This window comes from Ochotona princeps, chromosome 8, assembly GCF_030435755.1.
Source record: "Ochotona princeps isolate mOchPri1 chromosome 8, mOchPri1.hap1, whole genome shotgun sequence".
NCBI lineage: Eukaryota > Metazoa > Chordata > Mammalia > Lagomorpha > Ochotonidae > Ochotona > Ochotona princeps.
The window spans coordinates 8,650,745-8,666,106 of record NC_080839.1 but is presented as its reverse complement, the minus strand read 5'-3'; the positions used below and the strand labels follow the sequence as shown (position 1 = coordinate 8,666,106).

The window sequence follows — 15,362 nt, the reverse complement described above, 5'->3', positions numbered from 1 at the left end:
CTAATAAGAATGAATGAAATATTAACATGTGCAACAATATGGAAGACTCAAGAATTTTTTGCTAAATGAAAGTCAAAGGCTCCTGCCATGTGATTCCACTGATGTGATCATTCTAGAAAAGAAAACATCAGTGGCGGTTGCCTGTGGCTCTGGTTGTGGGAGATGGGAGATCAGGAACACAACTTGAAAGAGAACCTTTCAGGGTAAGAGGACTATTGTATGTGTTTTGTGGTGATCACACAATCACTAAAGTACACTTGAAACGGATAGAGATGGTAGAATGTAAACCATGTATTTCAACCCACCATCCCAGTGCCTTGCATGTGAGCAGGCCTCTTTACTGGAAATAAAGTCACTCCAGGCTCCTGTCTTTCCCTTGCCTTGGAACCATGATCCGGCTGACAGTGACCAATTTCTGCTGGGCAACACGGCACATCCCAGGCGGAGGCTGATGGAAACAAGCTTGTACTTCTGTCGCTAATGATAGGAGCCTTCATGGGATTCTGTGCCAGGCCATGATCATTGTCATCACACCCATTGAAGAAGAGAACAGAGTAATCATGAGTGGGGTATTCTCAAGTAACAAATAATTTATCATGGGCAAACTAGGACAGGAACAGAGCTTTTTTCAGCAAAGGAGGTTGCATGTCACTCTTTTAAATCTAGGCCAAAAAATTATTTATAATGCATAGACAGCCACTCAAAAAGTTAAAGGATTGCTTTCTTCTTTGCTGGGTGTTTGAACACCACACTTTTCACCCTGCACTAGCAAAAAGCCACCTGAGCCCCTCCTGCCCGACTGTGATGTGAAGAGCTACTCAAGTAGCAGTGAGGGCTTTGTACAAAATCTCTCAACCCAGAATTCAAGAACAGAGAGGCAGGTGGGAGAAGTCGGGCCAAGGAAAAGACCCTGAGGAGAAGTTGGCGACCACATCCTGGAGGTGAGCCCAGAAGAACTAATGGGATGAAAAGGAAGTAGCCCGAGGAGTGAAGGACCCTGTTAACATAGGCCAGAATAGAGACAGGTTGCGTGTTTGGGATGCGTCCCTGTGCTTCCAAGTGCTGCTTGGAGAAGCAGAGTCTTGGCTGACCCTTGGCCAAAGGGGAGTGAGTCATTGTCCATCAACACCTCTGTCCTGGCTACCTGTTGGCCAGCAGCCTGAACCTTGACCCCAGGGCCCAGGTACCGGAACTGGCAGGCTGACCAACTGTAACAGCTCTGCTACAGTGGCCCTTGGTCTCTGTCAGTGAGGCAATTTTCTGGAGCGAGTCCTACTTGGGTGGTTGTACAAGGAGTGGACCTGCTTTCCCAGCCCCCTCAGTCACCTTCAAGTCAGTAGGGTGTTCATGAAGGGTCTTTGATGAATCACTGAGGACCAAGCCTTTGGACAGCATGGCTTACTACACTTCTTCAACCCCTCCACTTTAATGCCCTGTTCAAGTTCTTGGGATTCCTAGGCTCTCTCAAAGGTACCACAGCAACTCGGGGAAGGTCCTCTACCTCAAACTAAACACTTTGCTTTGATCTCTTCTATAAGTGTATTGCATAGGCCATCACTGTTTAAAATAGGCTTTGCTTTTTTAGATCACTTTTTGTTACACAGCAAAATTAAGTAGAAGGTCATGGATTCCCACATTACTGTCCACTCCACCTTTCCTCTCACATACGTACACACACTGTCAGCTGTCAACATGCCCTAGAGAGACACGCTGGTACAGTTAATGAACCCACGTTGACACATTATTGTCAGTCAAAGTCCATCATTGACATTAGAGCTCACTTCTGGAATTGTCCGTTCCCCAGATGAATTTGGATACAGGTGTAATGTGTGGTATCGCCATTGTAGTATCACACAGGGTAATTCCACTGCCCTGAAGTCCTCTACTGTGCCTAGTCAGCCCTCCCTTCAGCCCCTGGCAGCCACTGATCTTTTTACTGCCTCCCTGCTTTTGTCTTTTCCAGAATGTCATATAGTTGGAATTGTATGCAGCTTTTTCAGGCTGGCTTCTTTGACTGAACAATATGTGTTTGAGTTTCTCCCATGTCATTTCAAACAGGTTCAGCTGCTCTTAGCAGCTTGACAGCCGCATGGAGTATCTGTCGTATGTTGGCCCTGAGTCTTCAGGACTTGTAGACTTTTATGCAGACGGGGGGAGCCCTGTCTCCCCAACAGGATGGTGACTTCCCCCTGGCAGGGGTCAGGACAAATGCATTGGGTGGCACACCTAAACTACCGGGCCACTCCTGTGACTGGACGTGGGCTGGGTGCTCTGGATTAGAAGGATATGAACCTAAGCTGTCAGAGAAAATGCCTCTTGGCTGCAGCCATCTCTGTAGATGACATGTCACTTGCACCCTGGAGATGAAGTCTCCATAAAGTCAGTGGCAGAGCTCATGAAGTCTGGCGACAGAGCTCATCCATGTAAGATTTTGCATGTGAATCAGAATGTAGCTTATTAATGCTGTCTCTCTGTAGCCAAGAGTCTAGCAAAACATTTTTTTTGTTATCTTCTAAAGCAAATTACTTATTGGAAAGGCAGAAGGACAGATGGAAAGAAATCTAGCTCTTGTCTGCACTGACGGACTGCCTAGATAGCCAGGCCTGCATCAGGCCAGAGCCAGGAATCGAGAACTCAATTCAGGTCACCTATGTGGACAACCGGGACCCAAATACTTCAGTCCTTATCTGCGGCCTCCTAGGGTTCACGTAACTGTCAGCAGTAGGGCTAGGCATTCCTAGGAGGGTGGTAGTTGTAAGCAGCAACTCAATTGCCATACCCAAACCCACCCCTAGCAAAACATTGTTTATCTCCATTATCCAGCTCTGAAGTGTGGCTCGCATTGCCTTCCTGGGGAGGTTTGATAAGATGATTACAGTAGGAAGTACCTATATTTCCTAACAGGAGCTCTATGCAGCAGAATTCATGTTAACGTGTGTGTGTGTGTGTGTGTGCGTGCGTGTACGTGCTCTTTGTGTTCACAGAGCTTCTCGAAACAAGTCTGAGAAGAAGCGTCGGGACCAGTTCAATGTTCTCATCAAAGAGCTTAGTTCCATGCTCCCTGGCAACACGCGGAAAATGGACAAAACCACCGTGCTGGAAAAGGTCATCGGATTCTTGCAGAAACACAATGGTAAAGGTTACACCCCTCCTGGGCTTAGGCCACCCTACCCATATCATGTGATGATGACTTCATCCATCTACCCAGCCAGGCTTCTGCAGGAGTCCTGCGTTCTCCCTAACAGCCCATCTCCAGTAGGTTGGGGAGAGGACAGACCTCTCTTCAACAGCCTTGTTTGCTAGAGCTCAGGGATACCTCCCAGGCAGTCCCCAGTACATACACCATGAAAGCATCTTGGTCAAGTATCCCTGGGAGCACCTTGATGCCCAGGTACTGACCCGTCCCCCACCCTGGTCACACTGTGCTGGGTTTTTCATCCTTCTCTGCCACTGGCCCTCAACTCTGGTTTTCTGACGTACACCATGAAAACAATTGAATTGGAAGTCATTCATTTACTAAATGCTATACCTGCCCAATTTCTGTTGAGACCCAGTTCTTACACCATGCAATTCATGTTGAAGTGTAGAGTTCAGTGGTTTGTTCATAGATCCTCAAGGTTGTACAACCATCTCTGCTACCTAATTTCATCATCTCCAGAAGAAAGCCAATAAGCATAAGCAGTCACTTCCCATTTCCTCTCCGTCTGGATCCTGCCACTAACCACTAATATGCTTTCTGTCTCTGGGTTGCTTATTCCGGGCATTTCCCAGGAATGAATCATACGGCGCACGTCTCTGTGTCCAGCCAGCTCCTTTCTCTTAACATCCACATTTCAGCTTGGTGTCGTGACTTCAGTTTGTTCTATGAATGATTGCTGCTCAGTAATATGGATGGATCGCATGATGTTTATCATTCATCAGTTGACAGAATCTTGGGTTACTTCCATTTGGGGACTATTAGGGAGAAGGTTGTTATGAACATTCACGTACAAAATGTTTAGTTAAGAACTGCTTCTCTTCGGTGCATTCCTAGGGAAGGAATTGCTGGGTCAAATGGTGACTCAGTGTTTGACTATGTCAGGAAGTGCTGAAGGATTTTATTCAGAGCAGCTGTATCATTTTCCACTTGCAGCAAAGTATGAGGGTTCCAGTTCCTCCATGTCCCCACCAACACTTGCGATTCATTATTATTATTATTACTTCCCCAGTGGGTGGGAAATGACAGCTCATTCTGATTTTGATTTGCATTTACCTGATAACCAATAATGTTGTGGTTTTCAAGTGCTTACTGGCCTTTTGTGTATCTTCTCTGGAGAAATATCTATTCAAGTCCTATTACTTTTTTATTGAGTCATTCTCATTTTATTGCTGAATTATAAGAGCTCTTAAAACATTCAGGATACTAGACCATTATCAAGTATAAAATGAATATATTTGCCTCATTCTGTGGATTGTCTCATCCTTTTAACATGGAAATACATTAAAATTTTGAGAAATCAGATTTAGTTTTTTTTTTTCCTTTGGGTGACTTGTGCTTTGTGTGCCATATTTAAGAAACATATTTAAGAAAATTATGTGTCATAATTAAGAATCTAAGATAGGGAAGAGTTACACCTTTGTTCAGTTTCAAGATTTTTGTAATATTAAGCTACCGGTTATTTATTTATCTTTAAGGAATTTATTAATTTATTTTTAGATTCTCAGGGTCATGGCAATGATGATAATGTCTGTAACGTAATTCTTATCAATTCTCATGTTAATGTGATATTAATAAGAAAAGGACAGATTCCATGCAATTCATAGATATGATTTTTTAATTAATTTATTTATTTGAAAAACAGTTACAGATGGGGAAGAAGAGAGTTCTTCCATTTGCTTGCTAGTGCATTCTCCCAGTGGCCACAATGGCCAGACCTGAGCTAGGCTGAGTCAGGAGTTTCGTCTGGATCTCGCACATTTGTGTCTGGGGCCCAGGTACTTGGACCATCTTCTGCTGCTTTTCCCAGATCCACTGGCCAGAATCTGAATTGGAAGTTGAGCAGATTGGTCTTGAACTGGTCCCCATATGAGATGCCAGCATTAAAAGCAATGGCTTAACTCACTACTCCGTAACACCAACCCCAGTGCAATTCTAAGAATAATTGCTTTCTTTCCTCCTCCTCCTATCCCTTTCTCTCCTCTTTCTCCCTCTTCCTTCCCTCCCTCTCTACTTATTTTGTGATTTTTTAGAAGCCATTTTAAATGTATGTTACAGTCATAGGCTTATTCATTCCACTTTGAGTATGTTTTTATATATGGCATGAGGTGGAGAGTCAAAGTCATCCAGTTAAACCAATGATCCACATTTACTGCAATATTTTATGGAAGTATAACATGCTAAAGGAAATAAACAAAGTAAAACTATGTCATTGAATTAGTTATCATGAAGCAAACACAGCTGAGGAACTGGGGCCCAGGCCAAAAAATAGAAGCTTTTCCAACAGAAGCCTTTAATCCTCTGGTTTCCCTGAAGGCCACCTCTATGCTGAAGTCCAATACCATGTGGAGTGTGCCTGGTGGGACTTTGTTTCAGATGGCATCACACAGTTTGTGCACGATGTCTGTGAATTCATCTGTGATGTTCCAGTGTGATGATGAGTTCATCTGAACAGGTGTATAGTATTCCATTACCAATACATTCCTTTACCGTTGACATTCTTCCTTGTGCTTAGGTCTGTCTCAAATCATCTCCTCTTCCTTCCCTCCCTCTTGGCATTGATCATACCTATCTTGTCACACGCCTAAAATGGTGCCCAAAAAAGTTCTTTCAGAGTTAAAAGGGTTCAAGAGCTGTTAGCCAGCAGAAAGAGCATGATTCTTTTTGCTTAACCATGACACCAAGCACGAGCAGGTCAGAGACATCCGAACTACTGAGGAAATAATTAGTTCTCCTATGCTTACAGTGCTGCTTCTCTCCCTAGATGAGAGTCTTTCATGGCAGAGGGCACGGCAGGGGCATGGGAAAGTTTTATTATACTTGTTATCTTAGTATTTCTTTAGTAATTATATGTACCTGTCCAAATGTGACAGTAATAATAAGAGTATTCATAGCATGAAAAAAATGCATGGATTTCAATTTTTTTTTGCACCACAATAACTTGTATTTAATTTTTCCTCCCTTTTCCCCTGAGGGTGAGGAAAGGACATGTTCATTGTTTTTGTTCAGTCAGGGAAGCCTAATCCAACAGCACTGGCATAAAGTGCTACAGCATTCTAGTACCCCAATAATTTAATCAGAATGGCTAGATTTCCCCCAAAATAATGACCCAGTCATGTGAAATAGCAGGTTGGTTTGATTGCCAAGATATTTTGTGCAAATTACTCAAACTAGGTCAGTGCCACCGAGAAGCAGGGCAGCTGTTAAATAGGACAGCTGGATTCAAGTTCATCAGTGTGACATTTATACTGGGTTCTGTCCACTGTGGAATTACAGAATTGTCAAATCTGAGCTTTGGGAGGGATGGGCCAGCTGAAATGCATCTTCTTAACCCCAACAGTGCCTCTCTGGTCTCCACATTCTCCAGGGTTACCAGGATCGCTGTGGGATCTCACACAGCTCTCCAATGCCATGTTCAAAAAGAAGCAGGAGCTCCATGACATTCTTTATACTGGATGGGAGTGCTTGCACCAAAATTGATTTAAAGCAAAAAAAAAAAAAAAAAAAAAAGCAAAGCAAACACGGTCCCTTTCCTTTAGTTACGTAATCCACATGGACACGAACTCCTCAGGTCTCTGTCATCGGGTGGAAGGTACTAATGCTCACAATGAAGCCAGCATGGTTCTAGGTCTCCAAGCTTTCCCACAGCCCCAAGCAAGTCCTAAGGTACACAATGAAGTCAGTGTCCCAATTCAGATGCAGAATCTAAACCCAGCAGCCATCAGGGCCCAAGGCTTTAACGTTGCACTGCCTTGATTTATGCATCTCTCCTAGATGTTCATGTCACAGCTGCACTGTGGAGAGCTGGCTGTTGGATCTCCACTTGGGCTGCCTGTCAGACTCTAAAACTTTAGGTATAACCAGGTAACATCCTACCATCAATTCATCAATATTTCTGGGGATGGGCCCCAGCAGTGTGCTGGAGCCAGCTCATACTCATTTGTAAGGAAGGATTGTGAAATTTGCAAACATGCAATTGGCAGCCTGAAATCAGCGGTCAGAGCATTTATAGCACAGCAGTGGTCAAGCCAAAGCTCTTTGTCGTAGGCATTCCAAGCCTTTGCTGGTAGATTGCTGGGTAAGGCCCAAGCATCAACATTTTTTAGTCTCCCCAGGTGATTCCACTGGGCAGCCAAGGTTAAGAACTCTGGCTATGGGGTGGGTGTTTGACGTAGTGGTTAAGCCTCTAGGTAAGGTGCCTGTTTCCCATCATGGATGTGCCAGGGTTTGAGTCTTGGCTTTGCTCCTGATTCCAGTTTGCCGCTAATATTGCACCCTAGAAGGCAGCAAATGATGACTCAAGTAATTCAGGCCCTGGCACCTGCATGGAAGACCCAGTTTCAGCTTCCACCTGGTTTCATCCATCTGTGTGGACATTCGTGAAAATGAACCAGCTCCCTGCTGGCCCTTGCGAGCAGTCCTCATGGGTGCTCTTAACTGGTCAACACAGTTTCCTCTGGTTTTCCTCCTGTGTTTCATTACCAAGGGTCCAATCCAGTTCTGTGGCTCAATAGCAGCAAACGGTACTTTGTAATTCTCAAAGGAAGAGACTTTCCCAGTAAGCCAAGCATGACTGGTAACATTGGTGACACAATGAGTAAAAACTGGCAGAGTCACACAGCTCTTCACATCTTCTTTGCTCAAACAGCCACTGGGACCAGCACAGTAGTTTAACAGGCTAAACCTCTGCCTGCAGTGCTGGCATCTCATGTGAATAGTGTTTCTGGTGCCCATGCCTGCTGCTCCACTTTCTTCTTAATTTTTATTTTTGATGATGTTTACATAGTTGATCGGGATAGGAAGGATCAAGGGTTAGGGGAAAGTGGGTGAAACCATTGTTTCCAAATTCTCTATTTCTTCTTCCTGTATTTCGGGGAAGAGGGGAGATAAGAGGAGAAGCCACACCCAGCCTCCCAACCACCCAGTACCCAGGGTTGGGGAATGGCCACCCAATATCAACCTAGGGTCCCCAGTGTGGCACATACTCCGAGAGTTCTGCCCAAGTGGTTTTGATAGTTCTGAAATGCTGTCAATCTCACAGATCCAAAGATGAGGAAATCCTTCCAGGGTTCATTGACTGACATAGTCCACCTTAGAGTCTCCATTCACCCAGATATTTGCTGTCATTACTGGGTTGAGATAGTTGTAAAATTTGTTCTGCCCTCCATCCCCTGCTATGGTACCAGATGGCCTCTACAGGCCCCAATGAACTACCATATCCTCCATGTGCATCTGGGCCAGCCATCCACTGCTCCAGTTTTCCACTGAGGAGACCCCATTCTGATACATGCATTCTACGATCAGACCATCAATCCTGGACATGAGCCCTCATGTCCCTGCCTGCCCCACCTATGCCATCCCCATACCCTCTGCCTGGCACACCACAACTCCACAAGCATGCCACTGGGCAGCCCATCATCATTGGTACCCCACACCACCCAACCCAAGTCCTGGCAGAGCCCCCTGAGCCCCGGGGCTCACTTACATGGCACCCACCATGCAGGAAGGCCAAGCCCCCAGGCCAGGCAACCCAGGCCCTGCCAGATACCCCACCCCCCAGGGCCTGGTATCCACCATGCAGGTGGGCCTAAGGACCTAGGCCACTCATGAGCCCCAGGGGCTGGGGATCCAGCAGAACCCAGGTTGCCTGGCCTGGGTCCTGGGGCCCTCCAGCGAGGTAGGTACCAGGTCTGTGAGCCGTAGGGGTGGGAGATCTGGCGGGGCAGATCTGGCCCTGGCCCTTGGACATGCCTGTGAGTGAAAAAGGCGAAGCAGCAGTGCAGACCCTGATGCACATGGAGAATATGGCAGCCTGTTTGGTACCGTAGCAGAGGAAGGAGAACAGAGCAAATTGGACAACCACCCCAGCAGACGATGACTGCAAAAATCTAGGTGAGACTTGAGGTTGACTGTGGCAGCTAATGCACATTGGGAGGGCTGCCTCACCCTTGGATTGGTGAAATTGACAGCATTTCAGAACTATCCAAACCACTTGCTAAGAACCCTCAGAACATGCACTATATGGGGACCCTGGGTTGATACTGGGACCTTTGGGAGGCTGAGTGTAGCTTCCCCCTTTATCGCTCCCCTTCCCCCAGAGACGAGGAAATAGAAAATTTAGAAACAATGATTTCACCTACTTTTCCATAACTCTCGATCATTCTCACCTTGGTCAACCATGTAACCATCAAAAATAAAAATTTAACAAAAAATTGTATAAAACAGAAAAACAAAAAAGGACCCAGGCCCTGCTGAACACCCTCGCTGCCAAAGCTCTCAAACCTGGCACCCTCCCACAAATCTTTAGTAGAAAAAAACAAACAAAAAAATAGAATAGGCTAGGTGACTGTGCAGACACAGTGGTATAATTAACAGATTTTGCATTATCCAGGCCCAGGATGCTTTTCTCCCAGCAGTGTAACACTTGCCTAGGTACAATGCAACCTGGGCAGTTGATCACAACTGGGGACACTTTCCCTCCAATCCCTGCTAATGACCTGGGAAAGTAGAGGATGGCCCAAAGCCTTGGGACCCTGCACCTGTGTGGGAAACCTGGAAGAAGCTCCTGGCTCCTGGATTAGGATTGGCCCAGCTCTAGCCACCGTGGCTACTGGGGAGTGAACCAGTGGATGGAAGATATCTCTCTTCCTGTCTTGCCTTCTCTCTCTGCCTTTCAAATAAAAAGTAAACAAATCTTGAGGAAAAAAAAAGGATTATGACACCAATGTCCCATGTCCCATACTGAAGTATCTGAGCTCTCAATATGCAGCTCTAGCTCTTGACTCCAACTTCCTGCTAATGTAGATCCCGGAGGACAGTGGTCATGTATTTCGGTTCCTGCCACTCATGTAGGAGACCTGGATTGAGTTGCCAGCTCCCGGCCACAGCCTGACCTAGTTCTGGTTGTTACAGGCAATGGGCAGTGGACTCACAGATGAGCTGGATCTCTGTCTGTCTTTGCCTCTAAAATAGTTTGTAAAAGATGGAGGAGGAAGTGAAGAAGAAGCAAATGTACATGGGATACTACGTTGTCACTGCCTTTGATAATCACTTGAGAAATAACAGAATAAAGGATTTTTTAAATGCAGATGAACTAGAATATTTAAGTAGTCCTGTGTAGGCCAACAGCTGTTGAATTTGCATCTGCGAATAGCTCTTCAGTGCAGGTTACATGAAACAGTTAAACCACAGATTAACCCAGAAAAGTTTTTGAGAAGCTTCAGTTCTGGCCTTGAGCGCAGCTAAGTGCTCTGCCTTGGTTTAGCATGCCATATTTTGATGATACAGATGCTGGGAAAATATGGTGTATTCTGTGTGACAATGTGCATCACTGACTGCAAAATGCTTTGGGAATTTAAAAACTTCCAGATCTTTGAAGTATTGTACTTTTCCCCTGCTATGAAGAAGCAGCTTAAGGAGGAGCAAGAGGCAGCAGCAACAACTTGACACACCACCCCATCTTCTGTTTCTGTCACCTTGATGGGTGGCAACTGGTCCTGATGCTGTTCATGACAAAACTCCAGAGCATGGTGCCACCTGCAGGGGACAGGCACTGTGCCCAGGCTGAAGATGGGGGATTCCCCTCCCCACAAAAGCCTCAATAAACAGATGTGAGGGTTTGCATCAAGAGTGTAACATGATTAAGAAGGATACACTTCTATAGATTTAATAGACTGCCTGTTTTGGAATTTACTGAGTCTGAAACTGTTATTGTCTGATTGTTATTTATAGACCTGGCCATACTCCTGCTGAACCATGATCTTTTTCCTTTTTCACTTGCTGAAATCTTTTCTTTAGTAAAGCACTAAGCCTTTGTTTATACTATGAATCAAAAAATATGTTATCTCGGAAGGTGAAATAAAAAAAAAAAAGAATGTAAGGCCATTACATCAAGGTTTCCAGACTTAGAAGTCAGAATGTTTCCCCCCTCATACAAAGAGTCTTTTAGAGATCTATGGGAGGGACTGGCATGTGGTGGAGTGGGTTAAGCCGATGCATGTGCTGTCAGAAGTTCATCTGGGTTCTGGTTCAGGCCCCAGCTATTCCACTTCTGACCCAGCTCCCTGCTTATGGCCTCGGAAGGCAGCAAAGAATGGCTCAAATCCTTGGGTCGTTGCATCAACGCAGGAGACCCAGAGAAGCTGCTGGGTCCTGGCTTCAGACCAACCCATCTCTGATCATTGCAGCCATTTGGGAAGTGAACCAGCAGAGGGAAGACCTTTCTCTCTGTCTCTCTCTCTAACAAGGAAAAATAAAATCTGTCTTTCAAATAAAAATAAATAAATCTTTTTTAAAAAAATAATGAAAGCGAAAAACTAAATTTTTAAAAAGATGGAACCAGCCAGTTTAAATTTTTTTTTTTAAATGTGGGAAATATATATTAAGGAAAAACCTAAAAATGCATAAAGTTCAAATTTTTAAAAATTTATTTATTTTTATTGCAAAGTCAGATATACAGAGAGAAGGACAGACAGAGAGGAAATCTTCCATCCATTGATTCACTCCCCAAGCAGCCACATGACTGGAGCTGAGCTGATCTGAAGCCAGGAGCCAGGAGCCTCCTCCAAGTCTCCCACATGGGGACAAGGTCCCAAGGCTTTGGGCCATCCTTGACTGCTTCCCCAGGCCACAAGTAGGGAGATGGATGGGAAGTGGGACTGCTGGGATTAGAACTGGCACCCATATGGGATCTCAACACGTTCAAGGCGAGGACTTTAGCCGCTAGTCTACCATGCCAGGTCCAAAGTTCAAATTTTTACAACAAAATAAACTTTTTATTTCCTTTTCCACTAACTTTTTAAAGCACCCTCATACTGATTTTTTTATGCAAACTATATGAAATTCATACAAAATTATATGAACGTGACATGTGCTTCATTTGATAATTTCAATTTCTGGTCATGAAAGAATATTGAAATTATCTGTTATGTCTTTGTTTTCAGAAGTCTCAGCCCAAACGGAAATCTGTGACATTCAGCAAGACTGGAAGCCTTCATTCCTCAGTAATGAAGAATTCACCCAGCTGATGTTGGAGGTGAAAAGCACTTTCAAATGAGCTTCATTGGTCGCAAATGAAAATGTTAGCTGCTTGGTCCTGGTATGATCCTGTGCTTTAGAGGAATAGCTGCCCTTGACCCTGGAGGCAGGTCTTAAAACAAATCACCCCCAACCTCACCCCCCGCCCCCAGAGAGATTGTGACTCCCTTTGCTTGCTTGTTGGCTCTGGAATTGGTGCACAAATTCAAGAACCCCTAAACTGAGGGTGGTGGTGTGCTCTAACGATGGTGACTGCGGGTTAAGTCTCGCCTGGTGGCCAGCAAGGGGCAAGGTTAGGGTCAGGTAGAGAGAGGAAGGTCATTGCCAGCTGGTGCTGCCATTTAACCTAGAGATCCACCTCTTTTGTATGCACTGGTTATGTTCTGTTCTCCTTAGTAAAAACAAATTTGGAAGATAAAATCTCCCTTCAAGTTAGGCTTTAGACTCGAGTTCCTGTTACATCAACATGGCATGTGTCCAGCATAGTGACCCCATGTCTCCCCACCCAGCTTTGCTGTGTTGCTGTGCTAAATAAGGTGTTCAGTTTGCTTGCTCCCATCCGTCTGCAGGCTGCATCTGTGAAAACCGCTCAGAGCCTGTGGCTGTCACTGTGGCCCGTGGCTGTCGCTGTGGGTGAATTCAGGGCACAGAGTCGATAAGTTTGTACAAGGCCACAGGGCAACTGCTCAGACCTTCCAACCTGGGGGAAAGCCCAGAAGTATGTACATATAGCAGTGCCAGGGCAGAGAATGCCCCAGACATAACATTGACCAGGTCCTCAACCAACAAAAGGAAGGCCAGGGACACATGATTTCAGCAAAAGGAATGTGTGTGTTGACTGTGTCACGTGATTCGTCCCTGGCAGAATTTGGGCAGAATCTTTCTATAACTCATCTCTGTGCCTATATAAGACTTATGTAAACTTTCATTTACATAGATTAACTGCAGAAAACAGAAAGTTCTGGAATAAGAAAATGCCAGAAAGAAGATGTCCAAATATTATGAAATATAAATGCATTAATGAACATTTGCATAAAGTGAAAGATACTTAAATCTGCATGTGAACTATATTTAAAGAAAATACAGAACCTTCTGCAGAAGCAATGCATGTTAAGTCTGTTAAATTTAAAGCAGCTTGTGAAGTGGAATGTCGAATTAATGCGTCATTCTGCTGCTTTATATAAATCAATTTATCTTGTAATTCTTGTGGAGAAGTAGTTTAAAAAGCACATTGCATTACAGTGTCAAGCTCTTTTGAAGAGCCTTGGGCTCCAACATCTCCCCCCTCAGCCCCCCAGTGATGTTCAAAGTATAGAAAGCATTTGATCTTTTTTTTTTCAGCTCCAATTTCTTTTTCCCTTTTTTCTTTCTTTCTTTTTTTTTTTTTTTTTTTTTTGCTGTTGTCTTTTTCTTTCCCTTTTTTCATTTTTTAATTATCATTTTATGATACAGCTCCATAGGTCCTAGGATTTCCTTTACCCCCTCTCCAAATCACCAACTCCACTGAGTTCCCCTATATTATTATAATAGTATAGTTCTTCATAAACAGTCATATGTCCATCATTGTGGGCATGGACACTGGCAGAGTCCAGCATCCTATTGCCAAGTTATATTTAACAGTTTCATTGGGAGTCCATCTTTGACCTAGCTTAGGAGGGTGTGGTTAGGTGCAAGGCCCTTGCGGATTATGCTGGAATTGTAGTGATCAACTTTCAGATAGATGGTAGGAAAGCACTACCCACATGAAAATAAGTCTGAACTTGAAAAGACATCGAAGGGGAGATCACAAGGATGTTCTTTGTGAGAAAGCCCCATTGGCCTTCAGCATCCCACTTGATGAGCACCTGCTGTGGCAGACACCCAGGAGCCGCCATGCATTTTTCAGATGTTCTGAGATGCTTATGGATCCAGATGAGTTCCACATGCCCCATGGTCACCCAGCCTTGAGTATGGATGTGCACACAGTTCCCAAGCAATGTGACCCAGTAGGCACTTGTGCTGTGGCGGAGTGTAGGCAGAGGTTCACATTGGCCAATTGGCACACTTCTGTTTTTACTTGGCATTGGTTAATCTCTTATCCTTATGAAGACTTTTTATTGCTAAGCCCAAAGCGAGAGGTGGGAAAGGGTGTGGGAACTTTGAAGCGCCACTGCTAATTGGAAGGGCGGTATTTCTGGTTTAGTCCAGTAGCATGCTTGTCACTCAGCCGTCTTAGGCAAATTCCCTAGCTCAGTTTTGTTTGATGATACCCGCCAGCCATATTTTTATTTTACTGAGACTAGCAGTTTTCTTTTTTTTTTTAAGATTTGTTTTATTTTTATTTGAAAGGCAGATGTTTTAGAAGAAAACAAAACATAGGGGAGAGGTCTTCCATCTACTAGTTCACTCCCCATATGGTGTCAACAGCCAGAGCTGAACTGGTCCAAAGATGGGAGCCAGGAGCTTCTTCTGAGTCTCCCACAAGGGCTCAGGGACCCAAAAACTTAGGCTATCTTCTGTTGATTTCCCAGGCCATAGCAGAGAGTTGGATCAGGTGTAGGGCAACCAATGCCCAACTGGATGCCAGCATGCAGGCAGAAGATTAGCTTGCTACACAACCATGCCAGCCACAAGCCTGTAGTGTTTTTGCAGCCAATTTCTTCCTGGGCTAGAGATATTCCATGTGAGAAATTGTTCCACAATGGCAGAAAAATTCTATGGAAACACTCAGAGGTTTAGCAAAGAAAATCAGTGTCATCGAGCAGGGTCCTCTACCTTGGGATGTTCTTGTCTTCACAAAAGGAGTGACCAAATGCTTCCAATGTTGCATTTCCCACAGGCATTGGATGGCTTCATTATCGCAGTGACCACAGACGGCAGCATCATCTATGTCTCCGACAGTATTACGCCTCTCCTCGGGCATTTGCCGGTGAGTCTCTGTTCTTGCATCACTTACCTGGAAGCATTAGCATCTTCTCCAGGAGAATCATTCGGGTCTCAGATTGCACATGGTGCAGCTATCAGGGGCTGTATGTGAGAAAGGGCAGGGTAGGTGTTCCTGATTCCTGGCGGGCAAGACCAGGCCAAGGTCAAGACGCCAGGGGCAAAACTGAAGGGCAGGTGCTAGCACACTCTTTGGAGAAGGCGAGAT

General features: G+C 44.8%; 1 protein-coding gene across 1 annotated transcript in view; it reads left to right on the top strand.

Annotated features, from left to right (window-relative positions):
• Nucleotides 1-15,362, top strand: part of NPAS2 (neuronal PAS domain protein 2) — a 90,999-nt gene that overhangs the window by 20,631 nt on the left and 55,006 nt on the right. The window contains exons 2-4 of the mRNA XM_058667508.1: nt 2,985-3,133; nt 12,139-12,230; nt 15,051-15,140. Coding sequence (XP_058523491.1) covers nt 2,985-3,133; nt 12,139-12,230; nt 15,051-15,140 — 331 coding nt within the window. The remainder of the gene's footprint in view (nt 1-2,984; nt 3,134-12,138; nt 12,231-15,050; nt 15,141-15,362) is intronic.